Here is a 19,897-nt window from a genome sequence, read left to right as displayed (position 1 = left end):
TGGGACCTTTCCTCCAAAGTGTTGAGTGGACTGCTGGACTTGGGGGTCCTCAGGGTGGGCAGGTGGCAGAAGGAGCTGCTGGAATGGGTCCGGCTCTGCCCACCTCTGGCCTGTGCAGGCTGTGTGATCTGGTGCAAGGCACGAACCTCTCTGGGCCTTTCTTGCGCTGTTTGTTGGTTCTCTTAGCTGTCGGGTAATGATGCTGAACTGAGAGGTTGGGCACTATCTATCCCAAGTCTGAGAACAGAGCACCCCAAGGCTCCCCATGATTCTAGGTCCCCCTAGAATTCCCAACTTCTGCCAGTTTGTGCCTTCTCTGACTCCAGCTACCCTCTCCATGTTCCCAGGTGGTCAGCAAGATGGGCCCCCTGCCCTCCTGCCCCCTCCTCATCCTCCTCCTCTTCCTCCCCTCCATTGCCATGGAGGCCCATCCTCCACCCTTGCCACTGCCCCCATTCCCAGCCCCCGAGTGGGACCTCCTGTCCCCCCGAGTAGCCCTGTCCCGGGGTGCCCCTGCAGGGCCCCCTCTGCTCTTCCTGCTGGAGGCAGGGGCCTTTGGGGAGCCCGTGGGCCCGGCCAACCGCAGTCGGCGTGGAGTGAGTGAGACGGCAACGGCGCATCGCAGGGGAGAGCTGGCGGTGTGTGACGCGGTCAGTAGCTGGGTGACCGACCGCAGGAGTGCCGTGGACCTGCGTGGACGCCAAGTGGAGGTGCTGGGTGAGGTGCCCGCAACTGCGGGCGGGCCCCTCCGCCAGTACTTCTTTGAGACCCGCTGCAAGGCTGACAGCTCAGGGGCAGGTGACCCCGGTGGGGCTGGAGGAGGCTGCAGGGGCGTGGACCGACGTCACTGGTTGTCCGAGTGTAAAGCCAAACAATCTTACGTGCGGGCCCTGACTGCTGATGCCCAGGGCCGTGTGGGCTGGCGATGGATTCGAATCGATACAGCCTGCGTCTGCACACTTCTCAGCCGGACTGGACGGGCCTGAGACGCAAGTTCTGAAATCAGGAGACTCACCACGACCAGAATGAAGAAGAGAACTGGATGCTGAATGACCTTCGGGGGGCGAGCCCCACTGCTCTGGGCCTCTGGGAACTTGTCCTGTGATCACAAAAATCATAGCTCTCTGACTGGGAGAGTTCAAGGCCAAGCCAGACAGGTGGTGAAACAAAATGGAGTTGTGAAGGATGCATAGGAGTTCTGGATGAACTTTGAAATGATGATGCTATCCAATATATTCTGAGTACTTATTGTCTATCAACCCCCACACAATTGCTCAGGTCCCCTCTGCTAGAGGTGACATTTGGAGGCCCCACCCTGGGCAAGTGAGTAGGAGGGGGACATCTCAAAGTGGAGGGAAGGCAGGGCAGAATGTGGAAACCAGAACATCGGTGATTGGCTGAGCACTGGCCTTTGCAGGAGCACAAGCGAGGTTGAATAACAGGAGCTCAGGATTCTAGACTTTGGCTCTGGTCCGCGGGGCACTGGAGTCAAATTTCTTCCCCTTCCCTATCTCAACCTTTACCCAGTATGGGAAAAGAAGCAAGCCTTCCCCTTACCCAGCCTTAGCAGGGCATAAAGCTCCAACCACAGGGCTGAGACTGCACAGTGATGGTCTGAAATGGCCCAAGACAATCCAGTAAGAGTTTGGAGGGGTCTAGGATCCCCACGGAGGAGGTCAGTAAGAACGTGGATCAGGTTGCAGAAGGCAGCCTCAGTTCCTGTCTGAACACTGGGTGGTGGGATAAGCTCATTGGGTCTGGAGGGGACTGAGGTGGCAGAACCTTGACCTAAAAGTGTTTATCTACTGTGGCTTGGGGGCTACACTCATCAGTGCTCAGGGACTACCGGCTCTCTGCTCAGGAGTGACCCCTGGCGGTTGCTCAGGAGACCACATGTAGTGTGGGGATGGGCAGAGGGCAGCTGCATGCCTAGGGAGGCAAGCACATTCACTCTCACTGTCATCCTGATTTGCTTGAGCGGGCACCAGTAACATCTCCATCATGGGACTTGTTGTTACTGTTTTTGGCATATCAAATATGCCACGGGTAGCTTGCCAGGATCTGCTGTGTGGGCGGGATACTCTCAGTAGCTTGCCAGGCTCTCCAAGTGGGGCGGGGAAATTGAACCCGGGTCAGCTGCGTGCAAGGAAAACTACCGCCGTGCTATTGCTCCAGCCCAAGGCAAGCACGTTAACCCCACCAAAGCATCTTTAAAGGACAGAGTGCCAGGTAGAGTCCAGAAAGATCTCAGATCTACCAGAACCCTCTTCATGTATCACAATGGCACAGACTTGTTGCACACACACACCAGTTTGGTTTTTTGTTTTTGTTTTTTGCTTTTTGTGGTCACACCTGGCGATGCACAGGGGTTACTTCTGACTTTTCACTCAGGAACCACTCCTGGCGGTGCTCAGGGGACCAGATGGGATGCTGGGAATGGAACCCGGGTTGGCCGTGTGCAAGGCAAACGCCCTACCCGCTGTGCTATCACTCCAGCCCCACACACACCAGTTTGGGACTAAAGGAAGGACACCCCATCTCCCACTGGACCCCTTGGTGGGGTGTGGGTGGCAGGGCCACATAGGAGTAGCTGTGGCTCCTACTTTTTGTTTCGTTTTGTTTGGGGGCCACACCGGCAATATCCGGGGTTACTCCTGACTCTGTTCTCAGGAATTACCCCCAGTGGTGCTCAGGGGGCCATATGGGATGCTGGGGATCGAACCTAGGTCGACCATGTACAAGGCAAGCACCCTACCTGCTGTACTATCGCTCCAGCCCCATTCTATACTTTTTTTTTTTTAATTGCTTTTTGGGTCACACCTGGTGATGCACAAGGGCTACTCCTGGCTCTGCACTCAGGAATTAGTCCTGGCGGTGCTCAGGGGACCATATGGGATGCTAGCTAGAAATCAAACCTGGGTTGGCCATGTGCAAGGCAAATGCCCTACTTACTGTGCTATTGCTCCACTCCCACTTTTTGTTTGTTTTTTTTGCCACACTCAGTGATGCTCAAACCTCATTCCTGATGGGGCTCTGGGGACCATATGGGATGCTGGGGATAAAACCCAGGTTGGCTGCATGCAAGGCAAGTGCCCTTCTCCCTATGCTGTCTCTCCAGCTTCTTTCATGTATTTTATTGTACTAAGAATTTCCCTGTGGGTTCCTCCCTTTTACCCACCCCCTATTCCCAGGTGGAAGTTTTCAACCAAATCAAAGGCAGACAGGACAGCAGGCGGAGCCGGCGCTGCCTTCTGCAGACGGGAGGAAGGAGAGGCTGGGAAGTCTGGAAATCGTTACCCAGGATGGGCAGGGCTGGCAGTGGAAGGATGCAGCAGGGAAGACTGGGGACCCTGCAGGAAAGTAGGGGGGCATTTCTCACGGATTCCTTGATGCCCTGGGTGGTCTCAACATTCCCGCACTGGGTCTATTTCTGGATCTCTACCCCCTCTCTTTTGGATCTCAGACCCCATGTCTCTGAGTCACTATCTCCCTCAGCCTGGGGATCGGGGGAGGGGGTGATCTCGAGAATTCTGAACATCTATTTCATCTATTTCTCCTTCCCTCCCCCCTTTATTAGCCTCCTCCCTGAGTTCCCTATTTCTCTCAGTTTCTGCTCCCCCTGCCACCCCCCCCCGCCCCAGACAGTTTCTCTCCCCGACTTGACGACACCCATCCACACGCCTACTGGCCCTCCATTGGCTGAGTTCAGGATGGGCGGGTTCTGTCACTAGGGCAACAGCAAAAACAAGCCCGCTAGTGCTAAACTGCGGGGGAGGGGTGGGGCCATGGCAGGTCGGACCCTGGCTCTGTGCCAAGACCCTGTACGGTCCCCAGTCACTGGGACGGGGATGCCTAAAAGCTGTCACGACTGGCACCTCACCAGTAGTGGCGTCGCCCACCACCTGATCCCACCTATAGGTTTTTATCCAGCGAATGTGCAGGTAAAAAGGACCCTAGGAGCGGGCTGGGGGACCAGAAGTCCGTCTCTCCCAGTGACCAGGAAAACGAGGGCTTGGTCTCCTGTTTAACTGAAGGAGGGGGTCCTGGAGTCCTGAGTTGGAAAGAGAAAGGGGCCCAGGACCCCGAATAGCTATTTCCTGAGGGAGGAAAGATCCGGGCGGGGGAACGACCTTTTCACTGACATCCGGTGCCGGTGCCTTCTCCCCAGTCCACAATTGGGGATCCCCTGCCCCTGGGCGTCAGGCATGATTTGCACGTCTGGGATTTCGACGAGGTCATCAGCAGATGGGAGACAACCTCCGGCAAGGCTTATGAACACAAGAACCTCAGCGGGCCGCTGGCGCAGCCCAGGGCCTCAGAGCTGTCGGACCCCAGGCGGACAATGGGGATGAAGGAATTAAGTGGGAAGGTAAGGGTGTGGGAGGCAGAGATCTTGGCGGAGATGATAGGCAGCGAGGGGATACCGCGGGGACCGCCCCGGAATCCTGTGCACCTTCCCGCCTGGACCTTCGTCGCCTTTCTCAGTTCAGGCACAGCGGCTGCAGCTTCCCTCAGATCGTCAGGCAGCGGTGCAGTGAGACGAAGGCGCAATACACCGGCTGGCCCAACGTGGACCCGAGGGTTCCCGCTTCCGCGGGGCTCCAATTCCTGGCGCTTGTGAGCGGCCACGGCGGGCGCCTTTCCCAGGTACTGGAGGCAGCGGGGGCGCCGGTTTGCAAATCTTGGACCTCAGGGTACCAGTTCGCCCACAGCCCTAGGAGATAAACGGAATTTTGAGGGGCTGGAGCAATAGCACAGCGGGTAGGGCGGTTGCCTTGCACGCGGCCGATCCGGGTTCGATTCCCAGCATCCCATATGGTCCCCTGAGCATCACCGGGGGTAATTCCTGAGTGCAGAGCCAGGAGTAACCCCTGTGCATCCACGGGTGTGTCCCAAAAAGCAATATATATAGGGTCAGGGGGGTGTCTAAGGTGGAATAGAGGTATACCGCCCGGGGGGCGTGGCTAAGAGGAGGGGTCTAAAAATCCTCAAATTCAAGGCAGAGCCCGGCGGTGGGGGCGGGGCCATCGGGCGACCAAGGGGTGGGGTCAGGCTAGGGGCGGGGCGGGAGGCGGAGCCTGGTGCTGTTTAGAACGGGGCACCGTCACTCTCAGCTCAGCTGTCACCCTCGGGGTGCAGCTGAGTTTAGCTGTCGGCCCAAGAAGAGCTTTTGTGGCTGAGGATTGGAATTTGAGTTCGATGATGGAAAATGTTTGGATTTTGGAATCGAAGCCAGTCATGGCAGGCGGGGGCCCTTTGGCAGAGGGCTGCTAGGGTGGAAGGCAGAGAGGAATTGTTCGTCTGGGGCTCGAGCCTAGGAACAAAGAAGTGACACTCTTTCTTGCTTACTCCCCGGCGCATCCATCTTCCCTGGACGAAGAGCCCTGAGCTGGCGGGCCGGATCTTCAGAGTAAAGGACAGAGGCATTCTGGACCGTCACCAGCCCTATCTCTCCACCATGACCAAGGACTTCCAACCCTTCTCAGAGTGAGTCTGGTCTGGAGTCCAGGGTTCCGCCCTGTTTCCTTCTGGCCTGGTAACTTCAGCCTTCAGGTGCTGCACCCGAGTCCCTGAAGCCCAGGCACAACCCCCCCCCCCCTTCCCACCCCCTCTCAGCACCAAGAGCCTTAGAGGCAACTGGCAGGAACTTAAAACCTGCAGAACTGGGGGTGGGAAGTACAGGAATCTGGAAGCAGCTCCCTCAGGGTTTAGGTGACTCATCAGAACACCCCTTTCCTCAAAAACTCGATTCCAGGCCCTTATATGCTGTGGAGACCCAGACATTTGTTTTGCATCTGCACCCCGAACTTTTTCTTTTTTTTTTTTGCTTTGGGTCACATCCGTTGATGCACAGAGGTTACTCCTGGCTCTGCACTCAGGAATTACTCCTGGCGGTGCTCAGGGGACCATATGGGATGCTGGAAATCGAACCCTGGTCGGCCACGTGCAAGGCAAACGCCCGCCCCGCTGTGCGATCACTCCAGCCCCGAACACCCTGAACTTCTTACCGGATCTACTTTTTTTTGGGTGGGGGACACACTCAGTAGAGCTTACTCGGGGTGGATTCAAGGGAACCATGTACAGTGCTGGCGACTGAACCCGGGTCAGCCGAGTCCGAGGCAAGCGCCCTTCCCACTGTCCTATCATTTCCCGTAACAAATGTCATCGCCTTGAAGTGGAGGACCCAGCACTGCAGGCTTGGGTGGGGAAGCCGAGGTCTGAGCCTCCGCTGGACGGAGAATCGAGCGGTGCCCTCCTGGCTCCACCTCCCACAGGAAGGAACTGTCCGAATCCCCCTTCGGGGAGTCGCCGGCAGCGCGCGCCTGGGCGCTGGAGCAGCGGCTTTCGCAGCACTCCTGGCAGGACCGGCCGCTGGGTATCCGCGCCAGTCGGGTGGGGCCTGTGGGGCCGGTTGTGCCGCACCGCGGGGCGCTGTCTGAGACTCGGGAGTCCTATGGGCCCCCAGTGCCCCCTCTTGACCGGCTCAATCTCCTCTGCCCGCTGACGCTGCCCTGGGGCGGCCTCCACTGGAACCCGGTGCCGGGCATCCACAGCGTGCCGCATGCCTACAGCACCGAGAACTCGCAGTACGGCAGCTCCCGGCCCGCGCTCATCTGAGCTGGCCCGGCGTGGCTGGACGGGGCTCCCCTGGGCCGCGGCGAGCAGCGGGTTGTGGGTGGGAAGAACCCCGCATCTGCTCCGGCCCAATGCCCGCGTGGGAGGGCGGAGTCTGCCCCGTGTTAAAGTTTCCACCTCACTCTCCCTTCTCTGGGCTCGGCTTTGGAGGGGCCTGAGCGGGTGCGTGGGAGGGGACGACAGACAGACGTGGGGACCCCTGCCGGAACTGGGGGCGTGTCTGATCCTGACATCTGAGCACGGAAGCTACAGTGAAGCCCCGCTCCGCCCGCGGGGTTAGCACCGGAGTAAGGTTTCAGGCAGGCAGGTGGCGCGGGGTTCAGGCTTCTATCATGGCGCTGACTCCAGGGCTCTCACGACCCCGGGTCCCACCCTCCACCGCTGTGAAGGGGCCACAACATGACGCCACCCTGAGCTTCCCACACCCCTTTCCCTCTACAACACCTCTCTAGCCCCCCACGGGCAATCCCCCAAGCCTGCTTACCCCTCCCCGGTGGGGGCGGGGCAGGGCGCTGCCTCCCTGCCCTTGGCTGAGCGCTCTCGCCCCCGGGGGATTAGTGTCCAGGTTACCCACTCCCGGGGTGGCCTTGGCGCCCCCACAGCCTGCAGGTATAAGGCCAGGGCCTCGGCCTAGGGGAAGAACCAGGATGGCAGCACTTCAGGTAAACGGTGTGTGGGGGGGATGCGGGGGGCCACATGCAGAAGGGGCACAGCCATCAGGGTGGTGGCTCAGGGGCAGGAATGCTCGCTTTGACACTTCCCTTCTCTATCTGAAAACCCTGGTCGGGGTGGGCAGGGAGGAGGCATGAGGCTGGGGTATTGCGTGCCCGGACGGGACACGGTGGGGTGAGCCTGAGCTCAGGACTGAGGTCTCAGGCTGCCCCTGAGGCCCTGGCCTGGTCCCAGGACCTGCTGCTCGGCCTGCTGCTGGCCATAGGCACGGGTGGGGCGTGGGCCTCCCGAGGGCCACTGCGGCCACTGTGCCAGCCCGTCAATGCCACACTGGCTGCTGAGAACGAGGCCTGCCCCTTCTGCATCGCCTTCACCACCAGCATCTGTGCTGGCTACTGCCCCAGCATGGTGAGCTGCGCCTTGGGGAAATGTGGAGGGGACGGGCGGGGGGCTGGGGTGGCCTGCTCCCCCGCCCCTGCCCATGCTATACCCTTTGCCCCGTGGCCTCCAGGTGCGTGTGCTGTCAGCGACCCTGCCACCGGTGCCCCAGCCCGTGTGTACCTACCAGGAGCTGAACTTTGCCTCCATCCAGCTCCCCGGCTGCCCACCTGGCGTGGACCCCACGTTCTCCTTCCCCGTGGCTCTGAGCTGCCGCTGTGGGCCCTGTCGCCTCAGCAGCTCAGACTGCGGGGGGCCCAGGGCCCACCCCTTGGCCTGTGAGCACCCCCTCCTCCCAGACCTCCTCCTCCTCTGAGGACTGCATGTCCCCTCCCCAAGCCCCCATGCCCACTCTGAGTCCCAGAGATAGAAGATGTTCTCCTAGCCCCCCAATAAAGGCCTCTCCAACTGCACTCTGGGTGTCTTGTCTTCGGGCTCCAGGTGGTCACACGTGCACGCACCCACAAATCCAGCGTCAGAACCATTTTATACAAAGTCAATAACAGAATTACAGTAGAAAACAGGAGCCGGGTAAGCGGGGGCGAGATGCCGGTGGCTCATGATGTGTCCATGGTTTCACCTTCTGTGAAGACAAAGGAAGGCCTCTGGTCAGCTCGGCCCAGCGAGCAGAGCCTGGGGGATGGAGGAGGACACGACACTCACTGAGTTCATTGAAGAGGAAGGCGTCCTGGTACTCCTTCATGTACTGCGTGGAACGCGACTCATCCAGAAAGAGCGAGTACACGCGCTTGATGTCATCCACCTGCACCTCTGTGCCCTATGGGGGTGTGTGTGGGGGAACAGCAGGCTCGGAGGGGCCCCTCCCTGGGGGCCTCTCCGCTCCCACCCCCCAAAGCCGTGCACCCAATTCCCAGCTGCTGTCCCATGAATTGGACTTGCAGCCAAGGGATATTTGCATGGGGCATCTCCTCAGTGTTGGGCCAGGATCACCCCTGGACCTGAGTGGCCTGCCTCGCGGCGGGTTCCTGGGCCAGTGCTAAGTCTCAATGAAGTGGATAGGGGTCTCTGGTGCTGGGCCCCGAGGCTAACCTTGCGCTTCCGGCACACCAGGCTGGCAGCCGTGATGAGCTGGATGGCGTAGCGGAGCGACGTCTCCAGGCCGATGCGCGTCAGCACCGTGTACGCATCCTCACTCATCTCCACATCCTCCTCCTCGCACCTGCAGGGGCCATGGGTCAGAAGAGCCACTGAGGCCCAGCCAGCCCACCCCCATGTGGCCACCTGACCCTGTCCCAGCGCCCCTCCAGCTTGCCCCGACCCAGAGGCCCGGGTTCTCGGAGCTCGGGCCGCACCGGATTCGAAGGATCTGCTTGGTATCCTTCTCGCTGTAGGGGGCCGTGGAAACGATGAGCAGGCGGTCCAGCAGGTCGATGGGGATACCATGGGGGCTCTGGTAGCTGGTGCCCCGGATGCTGCAAGGGGGCCGGGAAGGGGTGTTGGTTGGAGTATCTCCCGCAAACAGGCTCTTCCAACCCTGTCCGGGGAATCCCCTGCCCCAGCCTGCTCACTGGGCCTGAGACAAGTGACCTTCAACGCAGGGCCGCTGTCTGCGTCCCCTGTCTGAACCTGGACTCATGGGCTGGTTAGCAGTGCTCCAGGACCAGGATTACCCATGCCAAGGTTCCCAGGGGAAGGGGCCGGGCTCCTGACCCCCAGGTGGGCCCCAGCCTGAGCAGACCTGAAAGCTGGCCATAGGGAGATGGACCGCACACTTGCAGGAGCTCCCAGCTCCTTCCCCTGCAGAACAGTGGCCCATGATGTCACTGACCATGGTGGGGAACCACAGTGGCCCATGATGTCACCGCCTCCTTATCACTCCCTGAGAGCACAGAGCATTTGGGGACGGGGGGAGGGGCCTCAGCTGGGAACTGCAGCTTCAGGGGTGACAGAAGCAAAGGCCACGAAAGAACATGACTCCAGGCCACAGTGAATGCTGTTTGGGGGAATGTGCCTTGTTGCTGGGGGTTGCTGTGGGCAGTGCTCGGGGACCATGGGGTGGCAGGGGTGGAAGCCAGGCCTACCAGCACGCAGAGCTTCAACACATGAGCCCCCTCACAACGTTCTGGAACATTTCATGGAGCTGAAGGCCTGGGACATCCTCTGGGCTGGGCGACGGCACGGTACCCCAGCTCAACCCGTACCCTGCCTGGCCAACGTTCCTGGTGGTACCCCAGTGCCACCCCTGCCGCCCATTTCTGCAGGGGCTCACCGGGTGATGCCACGGTTGGTGGCCATGATGAGGACGGGTGCCATGTCACTCTCCAGGGCCCGGTTGAGGAAGGAAAAGCTCTCGATGTCCAGCATGTGCACCTCATCGATGAACAGCACCTGGGGATCCAGAGAAGGGGTCAAAGTCAGCTCCTGTTCCCACTGGGCCCCCCCACCCGGGGTCCCCCAACCCTGCCCTGGGCACTCACACCAGGGATGATCTCCGCCTTGCCCTCCTCACGCCACTCGGCCACCTTGGCATTAATCTGCTCGCGGACCTCAGATTTGATCTCGCCAGTGTCGCCTAGGGAAGGTGGGGGGTCAACAAGAGGCCAGGGACAGAGTGAGATGCCAAGAGGTCAGGGCCGGGGCCTGGGGGCCTGCCAGGGTGGTAGAGCAGGGAGGGGAGAGGGGTGCAGTGAGCAGACTAGGGAGAGCCTCACCCGAGAAGAGTGCCAGGAAGCCCTGTGTGCGCGAGTTGATGACGTCAATCTCATGCAGGGACACGGTGTGCACCACCTCCTTGCGCTTCTGCAGTTCCCCATCGGGGCACTGTACAAACTTGGTCTGGAGGACAGGAGGTCAAGGGCAGACAGGTATTGGGGAGATGGGAGGTCTGTTGTTTTTTATTTTTCTTTTTGGGTCACACCTGGCAACACACAGGGGTTATTCCTGGCTCTGCACTCAGGAATTACCCCTGGCGGTGCTCAGGAGACCATATGGGATGCTGGGAATTGAACCCGGGTCAGCCGTGTGCAAGGCAAACGCCCTACCCGCTGTGCTATTGCTCCAGCCCCAGGTTTTTGTTGTTTTGGTTTTGGAGTCACACCCACCAGTGCTCAGGGATCATTTCTGGCAAGGCTCAGGGACTCCAAGGAATGAAAGGGATTGAACCCAGGTTGTGGGGCAAGCATGTGACCTCAAGGCAGCTTATACTGAGGTCCCAGGCCTCGAAGAGATAGTTAAGAACAATAATGTTCAAAAGCAGTGAAGGTTATGGGGGATCTGGAAGACCCCAGAAGCCAGAAACCATGGCTGTGGTACCACCTCCCTGCGCTTCTGAGGGGATCCCGAGGGGGTCCCAGGGAAGAATGCGGAATGCCAGAAACCTAGGGTTGGGGCGGCAGGGCACCCCGGAGCGCAGCGCACCTGCGAGCCCATGGCGTCATAGTCGCGCGCGCGTGTGAATGAGCGTCCCAGCTTGGAGATCTTGCCTGTGGCCTTGTCGATGGTGATCACGTCCCTGCCAAGGGGGGTGTGTGTGAGGGGGGCAGGCGTGAGAAAAGGAAAAGGAAGGGCGCCTCAGCCCCAATACTCGCTCGGCCCACTGCTGCTGCTTACCCAGCCTGGACCTTGTCCTTGGTCAGTGACTCGATCATCTTGGTGCCCAGGTCATAGATGGTCTCCATCTCTGTGGTCTTCAGGGTCAATTTGCCCACTTTGGATCCCTGGGCAGGGGGCAGAGACATTGACTAACGGAGCTTCCTTCTGGGGTGACGGAAACCTAGTCTGGGGACAACACTGGGCCACGTCCCCTGACACTGGGAAGGACCCCATGGTAGCCAAGTACCCACTTCTTTTTGCTTTGGGGGCCACACCTAGCAGTGTTCAAGGGCTACTCCTAGCTCTATGCTTTGGGGGCTGCTCCTGGCCCAGGGGGACCATGCAGTGTTGGGGACAGAGTAGGGCCCCCTGTTTGCAAAGCCTGTGCCCCGCCCACAGACCTGGCCCAGGCACATAACTTTTTCATCTCTTTCTGTTTTATTTTCTAAGAAAAAACTTCTCAACTTGGGGAAAAGAGGAGTGAATCACCTCTACTGGCTTGCAGATAAGGCTGCCTTCAGGCATGGAGCTGTTTAAATCCCACAGAACAGGTTTTTAAGGCTGCACAGCACCAAAGAAGCTTCTAGACCTTCTCGCTCACCACCCCACTACTGCTCTCCGGGTCTTCATGAACATGTCAGCTCGGCTGGGCCCCGCCCTGAGCATGTTAATTAATTCCAGTCTGCAGCTGGAACCTTCCCTGGAAGCTGACCCAGGGTAGAGGGGCCCCTCTCTCCAGACCCCCCCGAGTTGGCAGTACACTCACCGTCCCCGTGGCCGGCCGATCGATCTGGATCTCCACTACCTCCCCTTCAATGATCTCTGTCTCTTCCCTAGCCAGAGAGCAGGTCTGAGGGGAGAGCCTAGGCCCAAGCCCCCCAAAGTCGCTGGCTCCCATGAGCCCTTGCAGCAATCAGGACAGCCCCCAGGGCCAGCCGAGCTGGAGTGGCACCGGGGCGGCTGTGGGGTCCAGCTTACTTGATGCGCACGCCGATGGACCTCCGGAAGGCCTGCGTCAGTGCCTCTGTCTTGCTCATCTCCAGCGAGAAGATCTCACTGCCCGCGATGGCGGTGAATGGGGTGTCAGGGCCCAGGGCCTGCGCCATGCCTGGGGAGGAAGGAGTCTCGGTGGGTGAGGTGCCCATGGCCCCACGTGGCACCTCCTCGGCCACAAGCCAGATAAGGGGGTCACACAGGAGACACCCACACCACCCAGACTCTCTGACCTCCCCGAGCGGTCTCCCAAGCCCTAAAAGCACAACAGTGACAAGCAAGGGCATCTTGTCACAGCCCCAAGCCCTGCCCTGCTTCCACTCTCCTTCCCCGGGGTCCTGGCAACTCGGAACCAACTTCAGATAGGAAGTCACTGAATGTCTGGCTGATCCCCTGATTCAACACTGCCTGGCACCACTGAGCATAACAGTGGGTGTGAATCAGGTTTTGAAGGATGCAAGGAGTTCAATGAGGATGAAGAAAAACATCAGTAAAAGAGCTTAGGGGCCAGAGCGATAGTACGTAGAGGCTGGGAGGGGTTTGAGGAGGTGGTGGAGGTGGGAGGGGTTTGCATGCAACTGGCTTGAGTTCAATCCCCAGCATCCCATAGGGTCCTCTGAACAATGCTAGGAGTGATTCCTGGGCTGAGTCAGGAGTAAGCCTTGAGCACCACTGAGTGTGGCTCCAAAACAAAAGGGCTTACATTGCTTGTTGGTTGCAAGAGATTGTTAGTTGTCTACTCAATTAATGCCCATAGTCCTTATACAGAGCTCTCATTTATAAGCAATAGTCCAAATTTAAATTTTAATTTTAAAAAATGTGTCAGAATTATAATACAGCGGGTAGGGCATTTGCCTTGCATGTGACCAACCAGGGTTCGATCCCTGGTGCCACAAATGGTCCCCAGCCCATCAGGAGTGACCCCCGAGCAGAGTGCTGGGTGTGTCCCCAACACAAAAGAAATTTGGGTCACTCCTGCCACTGTTCAAAGGACCACGCAATGATGGGAACAGAACCTGTTTCTCCTGCAAGCAAAGCATGTGTTCAGTGTACGGAAGTGACTCTGGTGGAAATGTCCTATGGCTCCCAGCCCCGCCTGAGTACAGCAGGAAGCAGAGCCAGTAGTAAGCCCTGAGCACAGCCGGTGGGGGGGAATTCCAAAATTTGGGGGCTTGAGCAATAGTACAGCAGGTAGGGCATTTGCCTTGCACTCGGCTGACCCAGGTTCGATTCCTAGCATCCCATATGGTCCCCCAAGCACTGCCAGGGGTGATTCCTGAGTGCAGAGCCAGGAGTAACCCCTGTGTATTGCCAGGTGTGACCCAAAAAAGCAAAATTTTGGGGACAGAATTCAGGGATTAAGGTACTTGCTTTGCATTCTACTAACCCGATTTGAATGCCTGGCGTCTTATATGACCCTCGAGCTACACCGGAGTACCTGAGCCCTGCTGGGTGTGGCTTAAACGCGCCCAGTTCTCAAGAAGTTCTAATGTCTCAGCCAACTTTTGCAACAAGCGGCACCCCGTAATTTCTAGCCAATGAACTATCAGTAAGAATGGGTGGGGGCTGGAGTGATAGCACAGCGGGTAGGGCATTTGCCTTGCATGAGGCCGACCCGGGTTCGATTCCCAGCATCCCATATGGTCCCCCAAGCACCGCCAGGAGTAATTCCTGAGTGCATGAGCCAGGAGTAACCCCTGGGAATTGCTGGCATCACCCCTGTGACCCAAAAACCAAAAACCAAAACAAAAACAAAAAAAAAAAAAAAAAAGAAGAATGGGTGGGAGTTCCCTCTAGGAGAAACACAATCATTGACATTCCTCCGCCCCTTTTCTACCACGCCGATTATAGCTGGGAAGGCTGGTGTTAAGGCAACCTCCTGGAAACATGAAATCACCCTGATCTTCAAGAACACAGGACGATGGGGATGGGAAGGAGAGGAGGACGCTGACCAAGCCCTGACTGACCTACACGTTGCTGGGGAACTGTGTGCTTGGCAGGAATTATGCCCTCTCTTCTCTAGCCTTTATGCTTGGAAGAAGCAGATGACACTGGGGTTGTCTGTTGGCTGTGGCCTCAGTGGCCCAGACAGTTGGAGATGGGATTCTGGGCGGGGTCCAGGCAAGCACTCTTACCCATGGCGATGGCCGTCTTCCCCGTGCCTGGCTGGCCGGCGATGAGGACTGCTCGTCCGGCAATCTTCCCCTCACGGATCATCTCCAGCACCACACCGGCCGCCCGCCGCGCTGCCAGCTGCCCCACCATGCCCTGGGAAGCCTGCGGGAGCAGGAGCATGCGGTGACTATCTACCACCTCTCAGACACTGAGAGCCTGGGGCAAAGCCTTCTCTACCTTCAATTTGAGGGCTGAGGGTGCCCTGAGCAGTCCGGGGACCCTCCCCGTGACTCTTGGCCAACCTGGCTGGCAGATGAGCCCTGCAGTGGCAGCGATTCCCTGGGGCCACTCCAGAGCTATTCAGTGCTGGTGGGTCACATGATTCTGGGAATCGCACAGGGGTCAGCCACATGCAAGGCACATGCCTATCCTATTGCCCGGGCCTCTTCCGCCCCAATTTCCCAAAGATCAATAAAACCCCCACCTGTGGCTAAGTCTGGAAGAACACAACACCCCATGCCCCCCAAGGCTGCAGGCTGTGCCTTCCCACTGGGACACCCCACTCTCACCTGCCGTGGCTCCAAGGCATCGTCCAGCCCCAGTCCCCGGATGTGCGAGTGGGCCCCTGTGTGTAGGTAAGAGCCAGAAGTCACGGCTGGTAACAACGGTAACTTGAGGGGTAGGGTTTCCCTCCTGGCCGCCTCCTCCTCCGCTAGAAGGCCAGGGTGGAGGGGAGGTTGGTCCCCCACCTCCTAAGAAGCAAAGCCAGACCTGGTAAATATCCACAAATCAGAACATCCCCAGGGCACGTCATGGCAGAACCCAAATCCCTGAGGCTTGGTTGCCACATAACTCGATCAGGTACCAATCGAGTCAGGGCTGGAGCGATAGTACAGCGGGTAAGGTGCTTGCCTTGCAGCAGCCAACCCAGGTTCAATCCCCGTTATCCTCTATGGTCCTCTAAGTCTGCCCAGAGTGACTCCTGAGTGCACAGCCAGGAGTTACTTCACAGCACTCCCGGTTGGCCCAAAAACAAAAAAGAAAAAAAAAAAGGGGGGGGCCAGAGCGACAGTTACATCAGGTTGGGTGTTTGCCTTGCCTACAGCTGACCTGGGTTTGATCCCCAGCATCCCATATGGTTCCCCAAGCACCACCAGGAGTGAATCCTCAGTGCAAAGCCAGGAGTAACCCCTGAGCATCACAGGGTATGAACCATCCGGCCCCTTTCCCCCAGAAAAAGAAAAAACAAAAAACTGAGTCAACAAGCATCATCGCTTTGTGCTGATGCTACAGAAACCTAAGCAGTCTCAAAGACTAATTTCACTCACACGTTCCCCTAAGAAACAAGATCACCAGAAACCGGGGTTCTGAGTGTGCCAAGGGCTCATGTCTGGGGTCGGGCCTTCAGGCAGGAGCTCAGAGAGGTTAGGTCTCCTGCCAATGACACACAGCCGGTGAGAGATGCATACATGGGATTTTGGGACTTTGATGAAATCAGGGCAAATAACAGCCTGCAGGCCAGCAGCAGCTTTTGTAACCAACTGGACATAGTTACTTCTAGTCACCTACTGACTGGGCTGCATCTGCTTCCTTTAACAAGGTGACAGTCCCTCCCAAGGGCTGGGATTGCAGGAGGCCCAGGGACTGGAGCAATAGTATAGCAGGGAGGGCGGTTGCCTTGCATGTAGCCAACCTGGGTTTAATCCCCTGCATCCATAGGGTCCCCTGAGCATTGCCAGGAGTAAGCCCTGAGTATCTCTGGGTGTAGCTTGCCCCCACCAAAAATAATAATAATAATAATAATAACAACAACAACAACAACAACAAATCCCAAGCAATGAGCTAGGAGTAGCCACCAAGCACTGACAGAAAAAATCTGTCAAATAGAAAATCACCCCCCCCACCCCCCCACCCAGCTTGCCTGGAAACACGCGGAGGGCAGGGACTGGATAAGGTAGAGCCGTATGACAAAGTGGGGTGACACCACCCCACTTCTAGGTACCCAAAATAACTAAGATGTGCAGCTGGAATGAGGGACATTTCCATATTTCCTTTTTTGCTTGCTTAAAGAATATAGGTTCCCCAGGGGCACTAAGGTTTGTTTTTTTTTACCCTGAAAAGAGACTGGTAGACTAGGTAGGTTTCAAAACTTCTCTCTTAAATTTTTGGGTGCTTTTTTTTTTTTTTTTTTGGTGGGGAGGTACTCTGGGCCACTCCTGGCAGTGCACCAGGGACATGCAGTGCTAGGGACCAGCCAGCCCTGTCACACTGGGCCCGCGTGCCACTTGTAGAGCTCTCACTGCAGCCTGGGATCTCTGGGCTTGACGAGGCTGTGTCTCAGCAGTGCCTGGTCCTTGAAGAGCAGAAACAGTGGTTTCTGGAACCAGGTGGGAAGCAAACCCGACTCCACCTTGCGAATAAGGTGGCCTGGCTACAAGAAGCGCCCCACTGCATATGTCTAGGGTCTCCACTGCCACTCTCAGAGTCCTTTACGAGTGTTCTCAGAGGTGCTGAAGGAAGCAATGAATGAATGAGCGCACACTCTGGTCTCCGCTCCCTGGGAGTCATGGTCTCCGAAAGGGGGGCCCACAGTTGGCCCTGCTCTTTCCTTAAGTCCTGCTCCAGATTCCAGGTCCCAGGGATACGACAGTGCTGAGTCACAGTGACCTCAGCTGAGACCGGATGGTCAGAAATGCGCCTCCTGGGGCAAGTGTGAGGGACCTGCAGCTCCCTGTGCAGTGTCTGCCTTGCCAGGCCCACTGCAGGCACAGCCGGGTGTGATGCCAGTCAGTCCCCGTCTTCCTGCAGTGACAGGCCAGTGGGCGCTGGGTGTATGGGACATCCGGTTTCAAGTCGCCCCAGGGAGTGCTCAGTGACTGCTGCTTTTCTTACTTCCAAACAGGCCCGGACACTCGGGGTCCCCAGCAGTGTTGTGGCGCCCCCCACAGGCCAGCTCCTCTATTTGCAACTCAAGACTCTCTTCTCCATCACAGGAGTCAGGACGCAGGCCTCGGGGCAGGCAGGGGCCAGGCTGGGTCCCTCATTCATTCTCACTCACCAATCCGTTCGATCCTGGTCACATCTCGGATCTCTGGTACCTTGGTTGTGGCTGGCTGGGGGAGAAAGCCGACCCATTTTAGAAGTGATCATGATTTGGGGGCCGGAGCCAAAATACAGCAGGTAGAACATTTGCCTTGCACGCAGCCAACCTAGGTTTGATCCCCGGCACCCAATTGGTCCCCCAAGCACTGTCGGAGTAATTCCTGAGTCCAGAACCAGGAGTAACCCTTAAGCACTGCTGGGTGTGGCCCAAACACACACACACACAAAAAGTAATCACAGATTTCACAGGCTGCCCCTCAGACCCCCAGTCTATCTCCCATGACAAAAGTCCTGCTACAGGCAGGCCGAGGGTCCCCATGCCAGCCACCCCCACTCTGTTGTCAACCAGTGTGAACAGACGATTCTAAATCCTTGGGATCCAGGACAACATCCTTTTCTACAGCCTCGGGGCGGGGCTCCCGCACAATTCTGCACACCCCTAGCACCACTGGACTGGGCACAGAAGTCCAGGATTCTTTGCTACTTTTTGGCTAAGGGGGCCTCACCCTGCAGTGCTCAGGGCTCACTCCTGATGGTGCTAAGGGAACAATACATTGGCGGGGATCAAACCTGGGCCTCCTGAATGTCGAGTCTGCACTCCAGCCCACTGTGCTCTCTCACGAATCCCTCCCCAGGAACAATCCTCCCTCCCCCACCCCCATAATTGCAAGGACTCTGTGGCTGCTCTCTACCTACACAAATTAGGTACCACGGGATCCAATCCTGCCAAGGGCCCGGTCCCCTGAGCACCAATAGGAGTGATCCTCGAGCACAGAGACATGAGTAAGCCCTGAGCACAGTCAGGTACAGCCCCAAACCAAGAATGAAAAATAAATAAATAAACAAATAAAAATAGCCCAAAGGTGGAAACCACCCCAACAATCCAAAATGAATGAATGAACATAAGTGCGGGAACAAGCGTAATAACAACAGAATATCACTCAGTACCAAAAAAGAGGGCTGGAGCGATAGCACAGTGGGTAGGGCATTCACCTTGCAGGCAACCAACCTGGGTTCGATTTCTCTGCCCCCCCTCGGAGAGCCCGGCAAGCTACCGAGAGTATCTCGCCTGCACGGCAGAGCCTGGCAAGCTACCCGTGGCGTATTTGATATGCCAAAAACAGTAACAAGTCTCACAACAGAGACGTTACTGGTGCCCGCTCGAGCAAATCAATGAGCAAGGGGATGACAGTGACCAAAAAAGAACAGACACCGATGCCAGTGACACTGCAGCGGAGTTGCTGCCCCCAGAACCTGCCAAGTCACAGAGCTCAGACAGGAAAAATCACATGCTGATTTTATTCACAGAAAATACCAACTGATAAGCCAGGCGACAGTCCGGGAGCGGCTGTTCAGGCCTGAGGGAGATGGGGAGGGTTTGATGGTGACAGTCTAAGACACTGCAATCCCCATTACACTTTAGGATACAGGATTCCAGAACTATCCAGGGGTCTAGAAGTGAGAGTTTGCATACCTCGAGGCCCCATCACTATCCAGTACTGGCACCCTTGGGATCCGGGACAACATCCTTTCCTACAGTCGCGGGGTCCCAGACCCTCTACCCCTCCTCTCTCAGCCCTAGGAGTGAACACCCCAGCCTCTTCCCTCGGACGCAGTGGTCCGGAAGCCCACTGCCCTCTCCCTCAGACTCAGGGGCTCCCAGTCTCTCAGACCCGAGGACACGTCCCCGTCCTCTCTTTTCTCAGCTCCTCAAGTCCAGACCCTTACCTCCTGCTCGCTCTGATCTAAGAGTCCGAGCCCCCAGCCCCCTCCTTCAGTTCCGGTCCCCCAGTTCCTCCTCCCTCAGCCCCAGCATTTCAAGCCCCAGCTCCTGCTCCCTCAGATCCACAAGAGCTAGTTCGTTTCCATTTCTCAGCCCTCCGCATGCCAGCACTTACCACGGTTGCCATGATGCACACTAACCGCCAATAGCCTAACGGAAACGGAAACGCGCTAGCAATGAGGCGTCCCGGCCCCTCTAGACTGCCGGGTCCTCCAGAGCTCTCAGTGGTTTCTCCTAAATACTCAAACTCCCCCAGCGTGGGGCGGGACCCCGCCCACTCCCCGAGGCGGAGCTGGAAGGCGGAGCTGGGCTCGCCTGCGTCGGTTACTAATGTCTCCTGGCTCCTCCTCCTTTTACCCAGGTCTCCTTGCTGAGCCTGATTGCAAAATTCCTCACACTTCTTAGGGTAACCACACGTCCCCCACGCTCCCTTCTCATCAGGATTCCACCCTCTGCCCTCCCCACAAAGATGCTGCTCTCCAGGTTCGGAGTGACGGAGCTGGGTGCCAATCGGCTAACTCAGCGGTAGGCCCCTCTCCCTAGAGCCCAGCTCATTTGCTGAGGCGGTGAAGGGGCAGAGTGAATCCCTGTCAATCCACCAATGAG

General features: G+C 57.7%; 4 protein-coding genes across 4 annotated transcripts; 3 read left to right on the top strand and 1 right to left on the bottom strand.

Annotated features, from left to right (window-relative positions):
* The first annotated feature begins 353 nt into the window (after nt 1–353).
* On the top strand, nt 354–986 carry NTF4 (neurotrophin 4). The gene has a single exon (XM_004619823.3). The coding sequence runs from the start codon at nt 360–362 to the stop codon at nt 984–986; it is 627 nt and encodes a 208-aa protein (XP_004619880.1). The 5' UTR covers nt 354–359.
* A 2,862-nt stretch (nt 987–3,848) lies between these two features.
* On the top strand, nt 3,849–6,631 carry LOC101538941 (uncharacterized). The gene is made up of 5 exons (XM_055146463.1): nt 3,849–3,941; nt 4,169–4,369; nt 4,486–4,647; nt 5,381–5,487; nt 6,276–6,631. Exons 1-5 carry the CDS (start codon nt 3,849–3,851, stop codon nt 6,616–6,618), a joined length of 906 nt encoding a protein of 301 aa, XP_055002438.1. The 3' UTR covers nt 6,619–6,631.
* Nucleotides 6,632–6,633: 2 nt separating this feature from the next.
* LOC101538675 (lutropin subunit beta) lies at nt 6,634–8,140 on the top strand. Its single transcript, XM_004619735.2, has 3 exons — nt 6,634–7,298; nt 7,543–7,716; nt 7,820–8,140. Exons 1-3 carry the CDS (start codon nt 7,284–7,286, stop codon nt 8,060–8,062), a joined length of 432 nt encoding a protein of 143 aa, XP_004619792.1. The 5' UTR covers nt 6,634–7,283; the 3' UTR covers nt 8,063–8,140.
* Nucleotides 8,141–8,214: 74 nt separating this feature from the next.
* RUVBL2 (RuvB like AAA ATPase 2) lies at nt 8,215–19,703 on the bottom strand. The gene is made up of 15 exons (XM_004619822.2): nt 19,407–19,703; nt 17,465–17,519; nt 14,976–15,031; nt 14,427–14,568; nt 12,277–12,406; nt 12,065–12,131; nt 11,317–11,423; nt 11,125–11,218; nt 10,419–10,542; nt 10,185–10,279; nt 9,977–10,095; nt 9,060–9,179; nt 8,797–8,926; nt 8,410–8,524; nt 8,215–8,329 (listed from the first exon to the last, which is right to left on the bottom strand). Exons 1-15 carry the CDS (start codon nt 19,416–19,418, stop codon nt 8,304–8,306), a joined length of 1,392 nt encoding a protein of 463 aa, XP_004619879.1. The 5' UTR covers nt 19,419–19,703; the 3' UTR covers nt 8,215–8,303.
* Nucleotides 19,704–19,897: the final 194 nt, after the last annotated feature.

This window comes from Sorex araneus, chromosome 8 (genome assembly GCF_027595985.1).
Source record: "Sorex araneus isolate mSorAra2 chromosome 8, mSorAra2.pri, whole genome shotgun sequence".
In the NCBI taxonomy this organism is placed as follows: Eukaryota; Metazoa; Chordata; class Mammalia; order Eulipotyphla; family Soricidae; genus Sorex; species Sorex araneus.
This window is presented reverse-complemented; position numbering and strand designations above follow the sequence as displayed.

What these genes read in the sequence shown, in the direction of transcription:
- NTF4 (XM_004619823.3), top strand. Translation starts at nt 360, where the DNA reads ATGGGCCCCCTGCCCTCCTGCCCCCTCCTCATCCTCCTCCTCTTCCTC.
- LOC101538941 (XM_055146463.1), top strand. Translation starts at nt 3,849, where the DNA reads ATGCCTAAAAGCTGTCACGACTGGCACCTCACCAGTAGTGGCGTCGCC. An exon ending in TGAAGGAATTAAGTGGGAAG is followed by an intron (nt 4,370 to 4,485) that starts GTAAGGGTGTGG and finishes CGCCTTTCTCAG; the next exon opens with TTCAGGCACAGCGGCTGCAG. An exon ending in GACTTCCAACCCTTCTCAGA is followed by an intron (nt 5,488 to 6,275) that starts GTGAGTCTGGTC and finishes CACCTCCCACAG; the next exon opens with GAAGGAACTGTCCGAATCCC.
- LOC101538675 (XM_004619735.2), top strand. An exon ending in CTGGCTACTGCCCCAGCATG is followed by an intron (nt 7,717 to 7,819) that starts GTGAGCTGCGCC and finishes CGTGGCCTCCAG; the next exon opens with GTGCGTGTGCTGTCAGCGAC.
- RUVBL2 (XM_004619822.2), bottom strand. An exon ending in ATGCCTTGGAGCCACGGCAG is followed by an intron (nt 14,569 to 14,975) that starts GTGAGAGTGGGG and finishes CTGCTCCCGCAG; the next exon opens with GCTTCCCAGGGCATGGTGGG. An exon ending in ATCGGCCGGCCACGGGGACG is followed by an intron (nt 11,424 to 12,064) that starts GTGAGTGTACTG and finishes CCCCCTGCCCAG; the next exon opens with GGATCCAAAGTGGGCAAATT.